The sequence below is a fragment of the Salmo trutta genome, chromosome 22 (genome assembly GCF_901001165.1).
Source record: "Salmo trutta chromosome 22, fSalTru1.1, whole genome shotgun sequence".
NCBI lineage: Eukaryota > Metazoa > Chordata > Actinopteri > Salmoniformes > Salmonidae > Salmo > Salmo trutta.
The window spans coordinates 7,653,051-7,675,315 of NC_042978.1; the positions used below are offsets into that span (position 1 = coordinate 7,653,051).

Consider the following 22,265-nt stretch of genomic DNA (forward strand, 5'->3'; position numbering starts at 1 on the left):
AGTATGAGTAGTACTGGATTTGTGCTACTTCTTCAGCAACTTTGGGAGGTCCACAGCTTCCACAGAAGAACAATTAAGACACAATGGTGTTTTTAGTCAGATTACAGTGTGGAAATTCTTACTATAAATGTTTGAAATAATAATTTATCCAATTGATTTACATGTTGACAAATTAGAGAAAATGTAATATCATATGAGATGTGATTGAGTATGTATGACTGAGATACTGTATAGGAACCTAAACCACCATAGACTGTGTTTTGGCAGTGCTAATTTGGAGGTTGGACTCATTGCCAGGAAGTAGACCTGTCATTCCGATTTCTTGCCGTGTCCTTGTTAGCTAGCTAGCAATAACCAATGTGTACCATCTGGAAAGATGATTTAAATAGTGCCTAAGCGCGACTTTATAGTAAATGTGCACTCACCCCTTGTTGGTAACTTAATAGCAATAGCTAGCTATGTTACGAGTTGGAAGAGCAGTGGCCTGGTAAGTGGGGTAGTAATATTTCCAAAAGCTCAACCTTTAGCGCTAGCTAGGCTATATCGGGCTAGTTAACAATGCTGACCACAATACTAGCTAGACAAGTTAAACAATTATACGTAGCTCAACAGCAATAGTTGATGGCAATGATGTACAACTTCTAATTAAATGACTGTCTAACTTAGCTAGATAACGTTAGTTGGCTAGAGCCGGTAGCGGCTGATTACGAAAAGGTTGTCATTCCTCTGTTGATGGTCAGGAAGCTGGTTAACTGGCCATTAGGTAGTTACGTTGTGAAACAAATGGCAATCACTAACACGCGGCCTGCTCGTAAATAGTTTTCCAGCTAGCTAGCAAGCTAACGTTGGAATGGGGTGTGTGCTGGCCATCTGCAAAACAAAAGCAAAGGCTGACATTCTGGTAGCCAGTTAACGTTAGCCAGTTAACGCAGTCAACTAAATTAGCAAGCTACTGTAGTATTTTTAGGTAACCAACGTTACTGTAGTGTATTTATCCAGGCAGGTGTTCAGCTAGCTATCATCATTTTTTCGCTTTCTTTCAATCAACACTGTCATGCCATTGTCTATCATCATGTTGTTATGTACAGTTATAATTCATCTTTCAACTAATCACACCAAACTGATGTCTGCAGAAGGTACAGTGTTGAATTTACTTGTGGGTCTTAATCCCTGACTCGTTTTCTCTGTCCTGTCAGCATGGCCTGCAAGAATATGGTCTCCAACAACATGGGGGTGAGGTTCAGGATGCCCTTGCAGAAGCTGCACCCGCTGTCCCGTGCCATCCACCACCGGTACAACGCCAGTGCCAACCCCCAGCGGCCCCCGCACTGTTCGGCAGCCCGCCACTTCACCTCCATGTCCCGGCTGCCCGTGCGGCCTCCCAAGCCTCCCCCAGGCGGCCATGGCGGCTGGCGCTACCAGCAGCACCGCAACTTCTGGATGCTGCGCCTAGCCTCTAGGCTGCTCAAGCTCCGGTACATCGTGCTGGGCTCGGCAGTGGGAGGCGGGTACACCGCCAAAAAGGTACCGCACATTTGAGGTGGAGGAGAGAGAGTTGAATGTTAAGGGCCAGTATTCTAGACACAGATTTTCCATTGAAAGTGCTTTGTAGTCCAGGACTAGGCTTAATCTGTGCCTGGTTTTCTGTCCCATCATTTTGATAGACAAGCTGTTTAAAATCTAGATACTGGTTGCCACTCTGACACTAATTGGCTTTACCTGCTTGGTAAGAGCATTGAGAATAACACACACATAGATAGTGGTTTATTACCATTCACACTGGGCATAGGATCAAGTGATATTGAATTTGAATGCTGCTTTTGTAATCTTAATGTATGAGTCCACCTACTGTTCTTAACGTCCAGTGAAACCGAGGTTAATTGTTTTACAGTTAACTGCTGCTCTGCTAGGGCATATGTTTATTCAGGTCACGTGACGTGCCAGGCTGCCAGCACAATGAGATGCCCTTACGAGCGTGTTCTCTCAAACCCATTTCACTCTATGCACCAGATTAACATATGATTCTGTTGAAGTTTAGCTTGTGTAGGCTAGATGTCCAGACTCCCGTCACGCCTCTATTTTTAACCCAGACTCTTTCAAGTTAGAAGAAAACATAGTCCCTTCAAGATATAAGGGACCTTTTAAAGACTTAACCCTTTCATGTCACTTAGAATGGGAAATATGCCCTATTAAATACCATGGCATTGTTGAATACTTGTTTCTGATTGGCTTGAAGGGCGTTCTAGAGCGTGCGTTATGTAAGGGATAGTCTACGAATGCATAGAGCCCCAAGTTGATTAACAATCAACAGAACACAGAGCTCAGAGTTGATTGTTCCTTTTATACCATGGTTATAATTAAACACACTTGCTGCTAGAAATGTGTTAATGTGCTGGTAGAAATGTGTTCAACATCCAGTGAAAAAGCAGCTCAATCATAACATGTAAGAAGGAACTATAGCCATTGAATTGTACCGTGCTGATATACCGTGCGTTATAGGGAAATAATGCGCACTCTAGAATGCCCTTCAAGCCAATCAGAAACGAGTATTCCATTGTATAATTCCCTATAATGCAACGTATAATTCAATAGCTGTGAAGTTCATTCTTATATGTTCTATGTTTGAGCTGCTTTAAAAGCAAAAGCTGATTTTTTTAATTTTTTTAAATTTATTTTTAAATATTTTTTTATTTAATTGTATTTTTGCAAACATTGACATTGTTGAATTAGATTTTCATAATAGCAATATAGGACTAATGGTTTGGTTAGCTAAGCTAGCAAGTCTATTTGTTTGGTTACCAAGGCAACTACTATAGCTATCTAGTAAGGGTGTGCTGATCTCATGGTCATCGTATCGGTTTAATCGTAACGGTTTTATCACATTTGATACTTGTAATCGCATTTACTTGTGATCAGAAAACCCGGAAGTGGGCTTTAAAATGCCGGTAAAAACATCAACTGTACAAAAAGTAGGCATTACTGCACCGTCATTCAGAGCACATCTCCGAGTGCATCGTTATGTTCCTTCACTCATTTACACGCATTGTTCAAAGTTAAATGGCCCCGACAGATGAAAATGTACACGATTTACTTACTTAGTCCTATTCAATTATCAACAAAATAGGATAATTCCCTAATACATGGCTGGCTACTACTGCCTGCGTTTGTTCCAGACACAGGTTTAGGTGAAGGTAGTCTAATTCGTTTGTCCCCTATATTGTTTCACTTTCAAGAGGAGCAAATCTTTTTTCTCCCGACACTTAAGCCACAACATTTGTACAAATCAAAATGAACTATCTGCATTTGTAATTTTATTTTCTAATGATCTATCGCTCTGTAAACGTGCCTGGGCAAGAATAAATAATAATAGCAAGCAAGCATGGCTTGTATCACGTCGTCAGCAATTGAATAAAGTCGACAGAAAAGAACTAGATTGAGCAACAGTGACTAGCTACAGGTTCTGATTCATACATGAAGGGGAGACTTGTGCCCTGGGGGAGGGGGCAGAGATGCCTGCCTGGGGGAAATGAGAGCATCTTGTTCTAATTCCATCATTGCAGCAGGCTCAACAGATACCCCGCCCGTTTCTTTATAGAAAGAACTGGCCAATAGCACTTCATACTGTTTCAGTGAAAGAGAGATGGGTGCTGGCACCTGAAAATAACTTTATTTCGATCACGGATAATTACAAAAAATACTTGTGTCATAATCGTATTCAGAAAATTCTCCATATCAGTTATGATACTTGTTTTGTCCGAGTACTCTGCACAGCCCTACTATCTAGTAAACTTGCTGGCTACTTCAGTGAATGTTGAACATGTTTCTAGGTGCAAATGTGTTGAATTTAGGACTGACACGATTACTCTATAACCGTGTAACCGATAGTTATGGATGAAAATAAAATAACCTTTTACGAATTATTCTACCTTTTTTGTGGAACGAATAGATGCTTGAAGACGGGACGGCCGGGCATTCGTGCACTTGAGTCCGTTTCTGCCGTAACGTGAACTCTTAACAACGTGATGACTTCCTGCTTTGCTCCTATGCGTAAACTTGCAATGGCCGCCAGTCCACCCATTATGGCACCATTGGCTTGAATGGGGTCGCCCGTTCCATTCATTCTATTTCTATATCTGCACATCCATTTATTTATTTGCTGCTGTTCTAACGGTTATTACAGTGACCGTGGTCTTTTGGTTGGCCAGTTACCATCATCCACAATTCCATGACCGTCACAGCCATAGTTAATTTATAGTCGCGGGATGATCAACTCGAGGCTCTATGCGTTCTCTGGGAAATAATGCATCTCCGTGGGAGGTTAGTGCCACTCCGCTAGAACACATAGCCCTTACTTATTGTCTCCTAACCCATTCCTTGAAATGTTGTTCTTGTTAGTCTTTAATGGAGGTATTTTTTTTGTCCCATTTATCACATCTAGAATTGTAAATTGACCATATGATTTAAATGCCACTTATGTTCTGTTCTTCCAGACCTATGAGGAGTGGAAGGATATGCTGCCTGATATGAGTGCATACAATTGGGTAATACCTGATTTTGTCTGGGAGCTGAGTGATCAAATTGACCTAGGTAGGTGTGTCCCCTGTATGCCATAAAATGCCTCATTAGACGTCTGTGAACTTGAAACTGTTACACACCTTGTCATGTTGGTTTATTCCCTGTCAGTCAGTGCAGTGTGTGTGGTTGTTCAGATGTGAATTGTAAAAAGGTTAAATCAACATTCAGACTGAGCCATTGCTATCTTTCTCTTAAAGCCGGAATCCTTATTGGTGAAACTGCCACATCCGTTTTGCGATATTCCAACAACGGAGTTGCTGCGAACAACGAACACTGTTTTTCACCCCCCCCCCCCCCCCCGCTGACATCATTGCACGCGCGATAGAACAGCAGCATATGTACTGCAATTTTTCTATGTGCAACGCTCCCCAGCTCTGCTTTGTTAACAAAACAATGGCCGTGGGGCGGACAGTGGCGCTGTTTCCCCTACTGCGGATTCTGTCTTTAAGGCTACTCATTTAGTTTGGTTCATTTAAGTCTGATGCAAGGAGCACAACATTTGTTCAAATGGTAAACTCCACTAACCATATGTCACTTTTCTACACACAGATAAACTAACCAAAATTCTGCCTGAGTTAGAGGAGATTGCCAAGCTCCTTCCCGAGTTACCTGACTTTGATAAGATAGGAGAGAACTTCACCTTCCTCAAGAGCATCCTCTCCACCGGTGAGTACACAGTCTTGTCAGATCAAAAAGAAAAGTTGGGCATACTGAAGCATAAAATGGCAATGTTGGACAAACCAGTTAATCAACTATTTTTGCCCAGGATTAGATTTTTTTTAAAATTGATCTTAGATAATGTGGCAGAAGTGCTAAACGTTTTGAGCTTTATGAATCCAGAATAGCTATCGCACCTGCTCCAAGTGGTAGAAAGTCGCACTCCAAGTCATTGCTAATCTGAATTTGAAGTGGGCTTTGTCAATCCTTGTCTAATCACACCTGCATTACCTACTGTAGCGATCTACTTTCCAGCAAACAAAGAGTTAAATGTTTTATTTTCGCAAATTTACAGTGCCAGTTCCAATCACTTTTCACTTTCCCGCCTCCTACATGGGCTTTTGCATCATTGATGTTCTTGTAAAGTGTATCTAACACCATAATTGGACTGCTTTGTGTTGAAATAGTGCAGCTCAGTATGCTGCTTGCTGGAAGTCCAGAGGAAGTGAGGAGAGAGGCCACACACTCTAGGGTGTATTCACTAGGAAGCAAATAGGCTGAAATGGGGAGAGACTTACCTGAATTTGTTCAATAAGAAACTATTGTCTTCGTTGCTAAATGTTTTCCCTTGCGGAACATTTTGCTGCGGCGTGCACTAATGAATACACCTCGAGAGCTATGGAGCAATTTCCACCCGTCTCTATGATTGACATTTTTCAAAGCATACTATAATTAAGTATGTACTGACGGCAGCTGTTTTTATAGGCTAAGTCACAGATTTAGGAATTTGAATACTAGAATGGACAGGTACCTTCTTATGCTGGGCTAAAGCTTAGCCATTTTGGTCGGGGAGTTGGGCATCCATGATTTTCCAGTGCTGTGATAAGATATTGTGTAAAGTAATTTATTTTTTATGTGTCCGCACTGTATATTTGTTGGAGGAATGGTTCCATAAATGTTTAAAATGAACAGCCAACATTTCATTCAAACAATGCAGTCAATCCACAGCCATACACTGGCTGAAATCAGTTGACGTTACGACTTAGACAAGTTGTAAATGCAACAAATGCTGCTATTGTTTTCCAAGAAAACAAAAATGGAGACATTTATGGTCCGTTTACATATATTTGAGAAGCTATTTATACATCAAATTTGTATGAAACCCATATAGATTGCGTATATAACTATATGACAATATTTTGGGTAGACAATTGTTTTACACAATTTCTGATATCACATGCCTTTTATTGTCCTGTCAAAAGAGGGATTTGGCCTCTACTGCCATTCATTCCAATTATTAGACTAGTTTGGATTTCTCCCTGACTAATATGGCTGCCATTTTCACCCCATTCTGGAACTTTGATGGTTTATGACATAGCCCCTCTAGCAATTTAATAGGATCTCTATGGGCTAAGTGTAATTTCCAAACTAACTGACTATAATTTGGGTCAATATTAGTCATTTGACAATGTTACTATTGTATGCATGTGATGAGCATAAGTGAACGGTACCAATCCATTGATTTCACACAGTCAAATTAGGCCAATCGACTAGTTATCTTTTATAATGAGTAGTATCACAGTTACGTGCCCAGATTGCACAAGTAGTCAATGGTATCGCCTCTGGACTTGCAGGATGCAGCCACAACAACAAGCTCACGTTCTGGCAGCAGGGCCTTGCCACATGTGCCCAGCAGTGACCCTGCTCTGACCCCTTCTTGCTTCAGTCTTTTGATTTTTTTTTTGTGTTCTTCCTCCCCCCACCCCCCTCCCCCTCCGCATTCTTCACAGGTGTGAGTGTGGGTAGTGAAGGAGCTTCTGGTCTGCGTCTGTTGTTAGGTGTGTACACCCCACACTCAGCCCCTCCACTCTCTTCCCTGGCGCTGTTTGAATACCCAACGTTGGTGTGTGTGCAGCAGCACCCTTGCAGACGTGGTTAACGGTGGTTTGGAGCCAAAGACGATGTCAAGTGTTCCTGGATTGGCACCTCCTAACTCATTACGATTGGCTTTCCAGACTACCAACTGATTTATTTGTCCAATAGAGCATCACAGTGGAGGTGTCATAATACCCATAAAACCTAGCAGTTAAACCATACATTTTTTCCATTGGGGATTTTAGAACACTTAAAATAAGCTCTGTGTTTCGTGTAGGCTTACCCTGGTGGTATGCTTTGATAACCATGTAAATCGCTCTCGGACAAGGTGACTTTTATTCATATATTCTGCTCTATTTATTCTCATATTTGAAAATGCTAATTAGCTATTTGAAACTTGCACAAGACAGTTCACAGAATTGTCAATTTAAATAAATGTATCCTAATTTATTCATTACTACATTTAGCTAACATTAGATGGTTAATCCAGAGATTCTAACCTTTGCCTCGATTCGGCAAGCTTGTCCAGATCACGATGGTATTTGTAGTTCTTTATGATAGCCACGTTAGAAGCTAATAAGCATTTCATTTTTTTGCGGGAAAATACAAGTGAATATATTAAAAGTCACCTGGTCCTAGAGAGACTTACACGGTTATCAAAACGTCACGCCAGGGTAAGCCTATACAGCCATTATTTTAAGCGTTTCTAAAATCCCCATTGAAAAATGAACGGTGGAAAAACGATTGGAACCATTTCCCTGTTTGACTGCTAGGTTTTCTGGGTATTTTGACTCATGCTGTGGTACTCTATGCTGCTGTTTGAGACACCAATGACAAATTATTAATGGAAGGATTTGTCTTTTGGGTGGCCGTAGTACCGGAGTGTGCTTTGATTGACACACAGGCTTTAATTGATGCAGAGGATTTATCGTTACGTCATATTGATATCAAAAGGGTTGCAGAGAAGGACATTTTGTGTACTGTCTCATTGTGTAATTGAATTCCTCTATAAAAACACAATTCCTCTGAAAACTGAATTGGACATACTTGGAATGAATTTAATTGGATATGATAATTACGATCTTTATCCTTCTGGTCTACAGTGCTCTTAACAACAGATACAGTGTGTTTGTTTTGCATAATCTCCTCTTCTCCCTTGTCATGTAGTTTAGTCTGACTGGCTTTTCTCTGTCCTGCTTGTGTGTTTCTGTGTTTTTGACTTTCAAGTTCCTCCTCTCTCCCTGGCTTCCCTGGGCTCCCCCGCCCTGTACTTACATTATGGGATCCCTTATCCTTGGCTGAGAGGGCTCTCCTTGTCTGCTGGTAGCTGATGCTTCTCAAATGTTTGGAAGAAACGCAGTGTCTTTGATGGATGCCAACACCTCGAACCACATCCTTCCCTCTTCTTTGACTTGCTAAAACAATAGGTGTATTCCTTTCGCGTCCCAAGTGGTTCCCTATGTAGTGCACTACTTTTGACATGGGGTTCTTTTCAAAAGGGCTCTTTTCAAAAGCTGGGCACTATATAGGGAATAGGGTTCCATTTGGGACGCAGTCCTGTACGGTATGTGCGAGGCTTGTTGTTGACGGGGCTTTCATTGGCTGGACGAGAGATTGTTGTTCCATGACACTCGAGGGCAGTTTTTAAGCAATAAGGCCCGTGGGGGTTTGGTATATGGCCTATACACCACGACTAACGGCTGTTCTAAAGTACGACACAACACAGAGTGCCTGGATACAGGTGCATTGGCAATATACCACAAACACCCGAGGTTCCTTATTGCTATTATATACTGGTTACCAAAGTAATTAGAGCAGGACAAATAAATGTTTTGTCATACCTGTGATATACAGTCTTGTATACCACGGCTTTTAGCCAATCAGCAAATTCTATTGTGAGCAGTATTTTCCAAACATTTGAGATTATGTCACGTGGGACCGGGTGCTGCTTCTGATCTGGGGCATAGATAAAGGCCTCTCTAATATTGGGCATGCCAATACTTTTGACTCATTATTACTTATTGCTAATAAACTATTCAAGATAATGTATTATCATGTGTGGGTAACCTTATGTTTGTCAGGTGTTATAAGTGACTGTTTTGTTGTCTCCTAGCAGAAGCCCCTGGGGACACTCCAGTGAAAGCAGCCACAGAGGCCCCGGTCACCGCCACACCGGAGGCCAGCGACAAACAGTTCAAGAAGGCAAGTCTGCTCTGCACCGCCGTACTAGCTTCGCCTCGCTCCCTGTGACATATAGCTGTGTCTCATTGTAGAAAGAAACTGCTGCTTGTTGCTGCTTGTTGAGTTCACAGTTTGGGGCAATTCCATTTCAGCTCCAGGCAATTTGGGAAATGAAGTGAGATTCAGTTCTTGAGTTGAAAACTACTAGAGGTAAAGGGCAGTATTCAGGTTATTAACTGGATTTCTGTTTATTTTTACTGGGCTGAGTATGGAATTGACCCCCATTCTGGCTGCCTGTTTATGGATAAGTGGTTTTTCATATTGTATGTTGTTGACCATTGAAAATAGCAGAGATTTGTACTCTGTACAACTGAGGTTCGTTTCCCAGCTTTTATTTTATCACATGTACAAAATGATATTTTTTCCTGCTAGGGAATGCAGGTATGTTTTTTTGTCGTTGTTGCCATTTGTGACATGGACTTGATCATTCAGTCCTCAATCTTACAGAGTAATTACATCATGGCTAGAAAATCATACAGGCTATACGCACTTATGCTGATATTTGCCCTTGCTCCCCCCCATGTTCCTCAATATGTGTTGTTGTTTTTCCATTTTTCTCATGCTGCGTTCAGGAGATGACACACTTTAGCTTCTGAACAGCACTTTAGTGTCTTCCTCTGTTCCATTCCCATTGTCTTCACATACTGCCCGTTTTGTATTGTTCCTCTGCTCCCAAGGGGCTCTTCCGCTGTTGTCCTCAAGTTCAATGGAATAGTCCTGCTTTTAATGTTTTCACACTGTTCAACCCTAGTGACTTTCATATGTTAAAAAGAGTGAACTATTGTAGGACAATAGGCTGAATATTAGACAATCTATGGCGTCCATATACCTCTACCCTGCTTTTAAACGAAAGCAGTGGTCCCAACGTGATTTAAAAAAAGAAAAATACATTATCATAGACCAACTTGGGGACCGTTGGGCTGAAGCTTAGCTCATCTCCCACTGGCTGCAGCAAGCTTTCTACTCCATCCTTGACAGATCACTCATTGCTAGCTAGGGTGGCAAAATTTCCCAGGTTTTCCAGAAGTCCTGGTTAGAGGATTCACCGATTTTTCCTGCTTATTCCCTCCTGATTCCAGCAATATTCCAAATGGGATTTCTAGAAAACCTGTGACATTTGCAACCCTATTCCCAGTGCAGCTTGCTTCGCTAATCATCAGGCTGATTTTAGCAGAAAATATAATTTTCAGTATAAATTACATGTGTTGAATATCAGGCACACTTTAAATAGTTTATCCACTTTCAATAATGTATCCAGTACATCTACACATTGGCTTTTTTTCTTCAAGACCTCAATCCATAATTTCTTGCGTGTTCATTTGTCATATTTACATTGCCAAGTAGAGCATAATCATTCTTTAAGTTGCAGGGTGTCAGTTGTGTTTTAGTATGACTATAAAAGCCATAGTGATGCAAGACTGCTAAGAAACCATTACTCTACAGAATCCTTCCCCGTGTGCCACTGGCTGAGAGACACTGGTTGCGGTATCAGTTGCTTCGTCCGCTTTCAGATCTCCAGACTGGCAAAGTCTGTTCTGGAGACTCTTTGACAGAGAAAGACTGACTTTGTTGGGTACCGATGATGGTGGCAAGATCTAGGAGCTAGACGTGATTCAGTTTACCCCCAAGCTTTGACAGAATGGTGACCATCGATGATGATGATGGGCATAGGCAAGGCATAGACAACCCAATGTCGATCTATCTGTAGGTCAGCCCTGGCCCCAGCTTCAGCTTAGTTGGTTGGTTAGTGGGTTGCTGGACTGACGGGTACAGTAGGTTGTGTTGACGGCTGTGTTGCTCCTGCCTCTCTCTCACTGTGACGTCCCTCAGGGTCTGCTCGGCGAGCTCATTCTCATTCAACAGCAGATCCAGCAGGCCGAGGAGGAGGTCCGGCGGGCCGCCGCATCCAAAAACGCACGGCCAAGCCCAGAGCCCGCCCCCAGCCCACCCCCACGCCCGCCGCTGCCCCCGCGCCTGATACCCGAGCCAATGCCAACCACCACCCCGAACCCCAGTCCCAGCCCCCCTCAGCAGAAACGCAAGGTGAAGGTCCTACCCCCCCGCCTCCCACCACCCAGCCCTCATCTGTAGAAGCCCCCTTCAGAACGTAAACAGTAGAACTGCCCACAAACCCACCAGCACTCCTCAGGATAGACAAACCCCCTGCCGTTTAAATTCACACTAATGGAGATTTGCTGAGTCATTTTATATGGAATGCTGTTTATGAGATTGGTGGATGAAATTCCTGTGGTCCTATACCGTTTGGATTTGTCTCATTTAGCAACCGTAGAGCTCCTTCCTAGCTCACTATCCTATGTGAAGTGGACAAGAAGGCACTGTGGTGCACTTTATTGAATCTCTAGTCATTGTTGATTTAAACCGCAGTCTTTTTATAGCTTAGGCTATATGCTACTAGCAACAAATTATACTGTGCAGTGTTACTTTCTGATCGCTGAATACAATGCAATGATAATTAGCAAATATTTAATTAACAGCATCTTTTGTATCACTTTGCAAATTTCTGGTCAGTTTTGAATTCATTCTGGTCTAGCTGCTTTTGTCTTACTAAGTTAGTTTGCATATGCTATTTAGCCTACATACAGTGCCTTGCAAAAGTATTCACCTCCTTGGCGGTTTTTCTATTTTGTTTAATTACAATCTGTAATTTAAATGGTTTTTATTTTGATTTCATGTAATGGACCTACACAAAATAGTCCAATTTGGTGAAGTGAAATGAAAAAAATTACTTGTTTCCAATTTTTTTTAAAAATAAATGTAAAACGGAAAAGTGGTGCGTGCATATGTATTCACCCCCAAGTCACATAGTTAGTTAAATAAAGTTCACCTGTGTGCAATCTAAGTATCACATGATCTCAGTATAGATACACCTGTTCTGAAAGGCTCCAGAGTCTGCAACACCACTAAGCACTCCAAACAGGTCAGGGAGAAAGTTGTGGAGAAGTACAGATCAGGGTTGGGTTATAAAAAAAATATCAAATTTTGAACATCCCACGGAGCACCATTAAATCCATTATTAAAAAATGGAAAGAATATGGCACCCCGACAAACCTGCCAAGAGAGGGCCGCCCACCAAAACTGACGGACCAGGCAAGGAGGGAATTAATCAGAGAGGCCTCAAAGAGACCAAAGATGACCCTGAAAGACCTGCAAAGCTCCACAGCGGAGATTGGAGTATTTGTCCGTAGGACCACTTTAAGCCGTACACTCCACAGAGCTGGGCTTTAAGGAAGAGTGGCTAGAAAAAAAGCCATTGCTTAAAGAAAAAAATAAGCAAACATGTTTGGTGTTCGCCAAAAGGCATGTGGGAGACTCCCCAAACATATCGAAGAATGTACTTTGGTCAGATGAGACTTAAAATGTAGCTTTTTGGCCATCAAGGAAAATGCAATGTCTGGTGCAAGCCCAACATCTCTCATCACCCCCAGAACACCATCCCCACAGTGAAGCATGTTGGTGGCATCATGCTGTGTGGATGTTTTTCATCGGCATGGACTGGGAAACTGGTCAGAATTGAAGGAATGATGGATGGCGCTAAATACAGGGAAATTCTTGAGGGAAACCTGTTTCAGTCTTCCAAAGATTTGAGACTGGGACGGAGGTTCACCTTTCAGCAGGACAATGACCCTAAGCATACTGCTAAAGCAACACTCAAGTGGTTTAAGGGGAAACGTTTAAATGTCTTGGAATGGCCTCGTCAAAGCCCAGACCTCAATACAATTGAGAATCTATGGTATGACTTAAAGATTGCTGTACGCCAGCGGAACCCATCCAACTTGAAGGATCTGGAGCAGTTTTGCCTTGAAGAATGGGCAAAGATCCCAGTGGCTAGATGTGCCAAGCTTATAGAGACATACCCCAAGAGACGTGCAACTGTAATTGCTGCAAAAGGTGGCTCTACAAAGTATTGACTTTGGGGGGTGAATAGTTATGCACGCTAACGTTTTCTGTTTTTTTGTCCTATTTCTTGTTTGTTTCAAAATAATAAATTGTTTACATCTTCAAAGTAATAGGCATGTTGTGTAAATCAAAATATACAAACCCCCTAAAAATCTATTTTAATTCCAGGTTGTAAGGCAACAAAATAGGAAAAATGCCAAGGGGGCTGAATACTTTCACCAGGCACTGTATGTTGCATTACAGTAACATACATCTCGCTTTATTCAACCTACCCAAACATACTACCCTGTCATCCCCCGCAAACTTCCCATTAGTGTGAGCGAGACATTGGAAAACATCATCCATCCACATGGTGTCCCTCAGGGCAGTGTGCTGTGACTGCTATGTTGTGCCGCTGGTGGGATGGCATGTCTGATGCCTGGAAATCTCAATCTCCTGTCCACCAGTTCAGTACCGCAGTAGCTTAGGCTCCCTATCTCATGCGAACCGCTGGACTACGGCCAACGGTCCTCCCGTAACACTTCACTAATGTACGGACAACCTACACTGCATGGAGTGGAGGGACACCCCGCTGCATGGTGTGCTGTGGACTTCTGGAATTATCCTAAATGTCAGTTATACAGTGAAATCTGGGTATAGGCATATATCAGGATGTAGGAATCAGTACTAGATCTTTCTTCTTAGTCCACTATTCAGATTAACTGCTATAGCCTATTATCAAGACATTGCAATTTGCACGTAGTTAGCACAATCACCTTTGCTATAGCCCCTGTCTCTCATCTATCAGTGTGTGTACTGTACGTGTGTGTTTTAATCTGTTGTCCCTTCTTGTTGTCCCTTCTTGCTGTCCCTATTCATCCGCTCATCTCCACCTCTTAAAAATGCATTGCAGGTGTGGAACTCTTAATCTGGGGGGCTGCTGAAGTCATGAAAAATCATGTTTAATCATGCTGTAATAATCTTGATAATGATCTCTTGATTGATGATTGGTATAATTCAGATGTCTTTTCCAGGGACTGATTTGACTTGTGCCTGTGATTCTTGCACGTTGATTTACTGTATTACATTTTAAGACCAAACAAATGACTACAACCTGGACTGGAATCAGTTTCCCCCTTTTTATCTATTAACTTGACTTTCCTCCGCTGCGGTGCCCGCTGGTCTGTGTAATGTAACGTGCACGTTAGCTGTCTGTGATGATGCTAGTGGTCTCAGTGGGTTTGGAGTAGCTCACAGAGGGTGATGGGTTAAACGTCCCAGATGTGAGAGAGAGAGAGGGTTAATAAACTTGCTCTCTGTCTCCAGTCTTCAGACAAGGAGAAGGTGGACCAGCTTCAAGAGGAGCTGCTCCGAACTCAGGTACAGCCCAATATGGTCCATGTCCTTCCTTGTTTAATAGACCCCAAGTTTTTATTCCACATAATAAAAATCTGGTTTACTGGATGCAAAATAGCTGGGAAGAGATTTCCGATGTAACGATTCCATGGCACATTGTGTGTGAACTGATACTCAAAACAACGCTTGATTCAACACTTCAAGTTTTTCCGTTTAAAATCTGAAATTCTTGCCACCAACAGAATGTTATATACACCGTCCAGACAGTTTATTAATACACCAACCTGTTCACGAAAATGGAGTCACGTGGCCGTGGCTTGCTAAACATAGCAGGCAGACAGGCATCAACGCGTTCAGTTACCGTTCAATTTATTGTAAGAATGGGCGAAACGAGTGACCTAAGCGACTTTGAGCGTCGTGTGATCGTCGGTGCCAGGCACGCTGGATCCGCTATCAAATGAATGGGCCAATAAAATAAATACATCCGGTTTACTTTGGTAAATGGACTGAATTGTCCATCTTTCCTTAAATAGACTCCACTTGTAAGGTACCACATTGACCTTGTAAAGTCAGGTTTACAAAGATCCACTTTACTTTGATAAATGGACTGAGTATTTGATGTTAAAGCTTGATCTTTCTCTCTTGTGCGTAGATGAAGTACCAGCGCATGCTGGAGAGACTGGAGAAGGAGAACAAGGACCTGAGGAAAGTGGTGCTGCAGAAAGACGAGAAGGGCATCCACCAGAGGAAGATCAAGGTGTGTGTGAGTCACGCACACCACACACACACACTTACACAGTCATGCACATACGCATAACAGTGTTCTGCATGGTAGTACAAGTTAATAGTACAAGTTTGTTTCAAAACATTGTCTCTTGAAGAAATAGACTCATTCTCCCATCAGGCATTGCCCTAAGTATTTTTCCATCTGTATTCCTTCTACAGAAGTCTCTGATTGACATGTACTCTGAGGTCCTGGACATCCTCTCAGACTTTGACTCCAACTACAACACCCAGGATCACCTACCCAGGGTAAGGATAAACCAAAGGGTCATGGCTGTCTGGAAACGCAATCAAATTAGGGAGACATTCTTTTTTATGTACATGTTTCTTTAGCAGATACCATAAATATTGGAGCCATACTTGGCAACAGAAGTAACCATTTAAAAAAAAAATTGAAACCGTTTCCTTCGGCTCACAATGTGTATCAGCCAATTAAATTAAATTGATTTATGACAGAACGCTAAATTGGAGCTGGTCCCATTAGATAAGATGGCACACATTATCCCTAAGCTAACCTCACCAGGTGGGGGACCACCTGTTACGCGAGTGCAGCAAGGAGCCAAGGTCAGTTGCTAGCCAGCATTATCTTATAAAAAAAACCAATCAATTTAAACATAATCGCTAGTTAACTACACATGGTTGATGATATTACTAGTTTAACTAGCTTGTCCTTCATTGCAAGTAATCAATGCGGTGTCAGTTAATTTATCTTCGAATCACAGCCTACTTCGCCAAACGGGTGATGATTTAACAAGCGCATTCCTGAAAAAAAGCACTGTCGTTGCACCAATGTACCTAACCATAAACATCGATGCCTTTCTTAAAATCAATACACAAGTGTATTTTTTTTAAACCTGCATATTTAGTTAAAATAAATTCATGTTAGCAGGCAATATTAGCTAGGGAAATTGTGTCACTTCTCTTGCGTTCTGTGCAAGCAGAGTCAGGGTATATGCAGCATTTTGGGCCGCCTGGCTCGTTGCGAACTGTGTGAAGACCATTTATTCCTAACAAAGACCGTAAATAATTTGCCAAAATTTTACATAATTATGACATATCATTGAAGGTTGTGCAATGTAACAGCAATATTTAGACTTATGGATGCCACCCGTAGGAAACGGTTCTGTATTTCACTGAAAGAATAAACGTTTTGTTTTCGAAATGATAGTTTCCGGATTTGACCATATTAATGACATAAGGCTCGTATTTCTGTGTGTTTTTATTATAATATAATTAAGTCTATGATTTTATATTTGATAGAGCAGTCTGACTGAGCGGTGGTAGGCAGCAGCAGGCTCGTAAGCATTCATTCAAACAGCACATTCCGGCGTTTGCCAGCAGCTCTTCGTAATGCTTGAAGCACAGCGCTGTTTATGACTTCAAGCCTATCAACTCCCGAGATTAGGCTGGTAATACTGTAGTGCCTATAAGAACATCCAATAGTCAAAGGTATATGAAATACAAATGGTATAGAGAGAAATAGTCCTATAATAACTACAACCTAAATCTTCTTACCTGGGAATATTGAAGACTCATGTTAAAAGGAACCACCAGCTTTCATATGTTCTCATGTTCTGAGCAAGGAACTTAAACGTTAGCTTTTTTACATGGCACATATTGCGCTTTTACTTCTCCAACACTGTGTTTTTGCATTATTTAAACCAAATTGAACATGTTTCATTATTTATTAGACACTAAATTGATTTTTATTTTTGTATTATATTAAGTTAAAATAAGTGTTGATTCAGTATAGTTATAATTGTCATTATTACATATATATATATATGTATGTGTATATATGTGTTTTTAATAAAAATCTGACGATTTAATCGGTATCGGCGTTGAAAAATCATAATCGGTCGACCTCTACAAACATTTAAAGGAAAATTCCACCCAAAAACGGACTTTTGCTATTTGTTTCATTAGTCCGTTGTTTAAATAGTCCCAAAATGTTTTACTGTTAGCAAGTTTTCAAGATATGTAACTTTCAAAATTCAGAAATCATCCCCTTATGATGCAAACGCAGAATCATATGATGCAAAAATGTATCATACCCAGGTTTCTGTATTTTGATGCCCTGAATTTGCCTGTCTGGTTTGGTGGTTGTGTTTTGTTGCTAGTATACCCTAATTGGTTTGAGAAATACTCTGGTTTCTTGAAAAATATAACATTCCTAAAGAAAATCGAAAGACTGGATAGTCATTTGATGCATCCTTGACTAGGCTACTAACATTAGACAACATTTTCAAGCTTTCGCATATATGACAAAATCCCACGTTTTTGTTTCCGTTTCGCACACATCCATGTGCGTTTTTGCAAAACAGATAAATGAGGACCTTACAACATTGAAGTATCCTAAAAATAAAAACCAAAGAGCCTTATGGATTTGTCAAATAGAATTCATGTTGGCTACCATTATCACCATCGCTTCTAGGTGGTACACTGCTAAACGGTGAATGAATGTAGGCTATAGCTATGTGCACTTTGTTTAGCTACTGTACACTAAAGCCCATCCTCCTCGAGTCAAATAACTCGTATGTGACAAAGTAGATGACGATAAAATGTTGTACGCCTACATTTAGGTGTGCACGTCCGTGTAATATAGCATATGCACTATGATTATTAGGCAATAGCAGTGCGTTTGTGCACAAGGCTGAACGAGGTAGCTCCTTACTAAATCCAGTCTCGATCTTCAAGCTGTTGGATGCAGGCTACGTCCCTTTTTCAACACGCGAACACAATAGATGTGAATCTACGTTTCAAAGGGAGGGGAAAAACTCATGTGAGATTTGATCCATTGCTACGATCTGCGACAGCTATGTGGACCAGAGAGGAATTTGAGCAGTCAGTCATATGCACGTGATGGTTGCATTGATGTTCAAAACGCGCTCTCTATGTTTAGGGCGCTTCCCATGAACAAGCGTTTGGAACACCAGCTACGTGAACGATTTGAATTGGCTGATACGCATTTTGAGCCGGAGAAACTGTTTCAATTGAAATGGTTGCTTATGTTCGCAAGTATGGCCCCGTTATTTCCTCTTGTAAAAGGCGTTGTTATGAAATGCTAAGCATCTACTATCTGTCACACCCATTTCATCCAACCCTCCACCTCCCCTCCTTCCCTCCCTCCATTGTGCTTTACTATAGGTGGTGGTGGTGGGAGACCAGAGTGCAGGGAAGACCAGTGTGTTGGAGATGATCGCCCAGGCTAGGATCTTCCCCCGGGGCTCTGGAGAAATGATGACCCGCTCTCCTGTCAAGGTAGAATAACTCATTTACTAGACTACCTTAACCCCCTCAAGATCCCTAACTTCCTATACTGTAGCTATAAAGATATCAAAGATGTGTAAGATCCAACGCTTACTTGGTGTTTTGTTATTTTATCTGGGATTTGGTACATCCATTTTGTAATTGATGTATAGCTGTTGATTTTTGAAGAATGTAACTTTTAAGTGGCGGACTGACTGCTTTGTTGTTTTGAATCCCAGATTGCCCCTTTTAAGGCAACCTGTCCAAACCTTGCCTACTGCTGTGGCAATGCCTTGATGGATATCTTCTTAGGCTCTGTAGGTCTACACGGTTCCATATGGGACGTTCTAGTCCTCCGTTTGATTGGTTGAATGAGGCCTGTGTGGTCTGGATGGATGGGCAGCATTACCAGACTACTGTTGTGGTTTTGGCCTGGGAACTTTGAAAGTGGTCAATTACATTTTGCCGCCTGCTGTTCTCTCCCCCTCCGCTAGGTGACGCTAAGTGAGGGTCCGCACCACGTAGCCATGTTCAAGGACAGCAGCCGAGAGTTCGACCTGGGCAAAGAGGAGGACGTAGGTTTTATACAGCATACATATGTGCAACAAATGGGGAAATCTGCGTCTTTCAATCTTAATTCATTAACTTGTTTTCTTGTTTATTCACTCATTCATTTATTAATTATTTGGTCGCTGAAGCTGGCTGCCCTGAGACATGAGATCGAGCTGAGGATGAGGAAGAGTGTCAAGGAGGGACAGACAGTCAGCCCTGAGGTGAGGACAGAACCTCTATAGCTTTCAGCTTGAAAAATTGTACTTCAGTTTGTGCCTAATGTCTGACTAAATGTTTGTTTCCATATGGCAGACGATCTCTCTGAGTGTCAAAGGACCAGGCATCCAGAGGATGGTACTAGTGGACTTACCAGGAGTCATCAGTGTGAGTGTATACACGCACACACACACACACACACACACCTACACACACACACACACACACAGAGGCGCATACAGAAACACACTCGCACACACGCTTGTAAACAGTGACCGTGCAGTGATTCTAAGGTAATGTGATGCTATGTATTCCTCTCAGACTGTGACAGCGGGCATGGCAGCCGACACCAAGGAGACCATCTTCAGCATCAGCAAGAACTACATGCAGAACCCCAACGCCATCATCCTCTGCATCCAGGGTGAGTCAACACTAGAGTCCCCTTTTCATGATCAAATATGAACAGAGCTCCTTTTCTTCCTCCCCTCCCCTCCTCTGTTCCCTTCTCTCATCTCTCCTCTCTGCTGCCGCTTCCTCCACTCCTCTCCTCTCTGCTGCCTCCTCTATTCCCCTGCTCTTCCCAAACCCTCCATCTCTCTTTCTCGTCCTCAGATGGGTCAGTGGATGCTGAGCGCAGCATCGTCACAGACCTGGTCAGTCAAATGGACCCGCAGGGGAAGAGGACCATATTTGTCCTGACCAAAGTAGACCTGGCAGAGAAGAACCTGGCCAGCCCGAACCGGGTGAGAGTCGCAAACACACACACACGTTCAAAATGTTTGATTTGAAACTTTTTTGTAACGTCCAACTCATTTCTGCTTCACAAGTCTAGGTAGTCCTGAAACAGAGCATGGACGAAATGCATTTGTCAAGTTCAAATGGTCTGAAAACAATTATAATCCTCTTTAGCCAAAAAGTTGTGCCCTTTTCATTAGTTTTAAAAACTGGATGGTACACTAAAACAGTCAAGAGGTACAGACTGGATGAAACCCAATGACACTTGATTGTATTTGCACTCGTCTTGGATTTGATGTATTTCTCTCCCTACAGATTCAACAGATTGTTGAAGGAAAACTGTTCCCTATGAAGGCCTTGGGCTATTTTGCTGTGGTGACGGGGAAAGGTAAGATGCATTACAATTAGGGTGGCAAAATTCCAGTAACATGCCACCAGGATTTCAGGGAATTTGGGGAAAGTTACCGGAATTTTGCCAACCTCATTACAATAATGTACATTAGTTGAATCTGGCCTGAGTTACTCAGGTCTTTAATCACTGACATGTGCATCTGTTGTCCCTTCTTCCCAAGGCAGTGCCGGTGAAAGCATCGACTCCATCAAAGACTATGAAGAGGACTTCTTCCAGAACTCTAGACTTCTTAGGTGGGTGTCCTGACTCCCTATTATTGCACATAAGGTTTAGAAAATGAATTGCCGGTAAATTCATTAATTTGGTGAAAGGTCGTGGTTTTCAATTAGAATTATTTTTTTAAATCCGGCTGAAATTGAGCATGTTATCCTGACCTGTGTCCCTCTCTCCTTCAAAGAGATGGCATGCTGAAAGCCCACCAGGTGACCACTAAGAACCTCAGTCTGGCCGTGTCCGACTGCTTCTGGAAGATGGTCAGGGAGTCAGTGGAGCAGCAGGCCGACGCCTTCAAAGGTAACCAGACGGGTTAGGATCCCAAAATACACCTCTATTAGGTTGAACACATTACATTTTTAACAACGCTTTTTTTTCGGATAAAAACCAGTTCACTGCATCCGCCGTGGAGCCCAGTTTCATAGTATGACCATATTTCCCAGCTGCTTGCCGTCGTTTTGAAGTAATCACGAAAAAACAGGCCTTATTTTAGGGCATTTTTCACCCTGCCAGCTCCTATTAGTTCTATTGAGCACCGTGGCACCAACTCACCTTCCGAACGTTCTATTCCCAGCTTATTGTTCTACGTCACAATGCCTGCTTTGCTGTTGTTGACAATGGAGATCTGCCCACGTTGTTTATAATTAAAATGTAAACAACAAAAATTTACTCATGGAACTCTGAGGTCGTCCCATTGTTTACTATAGGGGAAATATAGGCATGTCTGTCTATCTTGCCAAATATCTCGCAATGTGTATATATAGATTTTTTTTCAGGGTCGGACGCCATTTTAATCACGAGAATCTCCTCTTTCTAACTATGTAAGTCTGGGCAGCGAGCTCGGTTGTCATGAAATGCAAGCCCCAAAATACGTTTTGCCCTTGCAACGCTGAGCTCCCCTCATTGTTTTGCTATGGAGAGGCATGCCACTCTATTTCACCAAATATCTCACAATGTGTATATTTAGATTTTTTTCAAGTCAGGCACCATTTTAATCAGGAGAATCTCCTCTTTGTAGTTATGTAAGTCTGGGCAGTGAGCTCGGTTGTCATCGATCACTAGACCAGAATTAGTCAGAAGTTTTTATTTTTTCCCTACTTTCTCATTACGCAGACATAAGCACAGTTGAGACCATCGAGGTGCGGATGTTTACTTTCTACACAAGTAGTTTTTTTCCAGTTTCATTCGACGAACAGGTTAGAGTGGTAAAATAAGGGATACATTTTTTGTGCCATTTTGTCGAAATTGAATTTTAAGCATCACTCCAGTCAAAACAGGCTATGCGAACGTTCGATTCCATTCATGTGCTATGGGCTCGCGCTAGTGTTCCAGCTTAGCCAATGTTCTTTTGCCGTTTTTCAGCCTTGGGTGAAATTTGACTCGTTCTATTGTTCCAGCCTACCTCTATATGAGGCTGGGTCGCTAAAGGCTTAAATAGCCTCCTTTTCCTTCCTGATAAGCAGCCTAGGCATCTACCTCCTAGCCTACATGTGTCACTCTCATT

The 22,265-nt window shown here is 42.1% G+C and overlaps 1 protein-coding gene across 11 annotated transcripts in view; it reads left to right on the top strand.

Annotated features, from left to right (window-relative positions):
• The first annotated feature begins 276 nt into the window (after positions 1-276).
• LOC115157980 (dynamin-like 120 kDa protein, mitochondrial) overlaps positions 277-22,265 on the top strand; it is a 60,385-nt gene continuing 38,396 nt past the window's right edge. Inside the window, exons 1-19 of one of the 11 annotated variants that reach the window (XM_029706391.1) lie at positions 277-487; positions 1,197-1,524; positions 4,491-4,587; positions 5,125-5,241; positions 7,023-7,070; positions 9,221-9,309; positions 11,179-11,391; positions 14,572-14,625; positions 15,254-15,364; positions 15,547-15,633; positions 18,532-18,645; positions 19,128-19,208; positions 19,332-19,406; positions 19,498-19,569; positions 19,723-19,822; positions 20,014-20,144; positions 20,452-20,524; positions 20,709-20,781; positions 20,946-21,061. In XM_029706391.1, coding sequence (XP_029562251.1) covers positions 459-487; positions 1,197-1,524; positions 4,491-4,587; positions 5,125-5,241; positions 7,023-7,070; positions 9,221-9,309; positions 11,179-11,391; positions 14,572-14,625; positions 15,254-15,364; positions 15,547-15,633; positions 18,532-18,645; positions 19,128-19,208; positions 19,332-19,406; positions 19,498-19,569; positions 19,723-19,822; positions 20,014-20,144; positions 20,452-20,524; positions 20,709-20,781; positions 20,946-21,061 — 2,008 coding nt within the window. In that variant the 5' untranslated portion in view covers positions 277-458. The remainder of the gene's footprint in view (positions 488-1,196; positions 1,525-4,490; positions 4,588-5,124; positions 5,242-7,022; positions 7,071-9,220; positions 9,310-11,178; positions 11,392-14,571; positions 14,626-15,253; positions 15,365-15,546; positions 15,634-18,531; positions 18,646-19,127; positions 19,209-19,331; positions 19,407-19,497; positions 19,570-19,722; positions 19,823-20,013; positions 20,145-20,451; positions 20,525-20,708; positions 20,782-20,945; positions 21,062-22,265) is intronic. The other 10 variants (XM_029706393.1, XM_029706392.1, XM_029706396.1 and 7 more) reach the window with 10 other exon arrangements.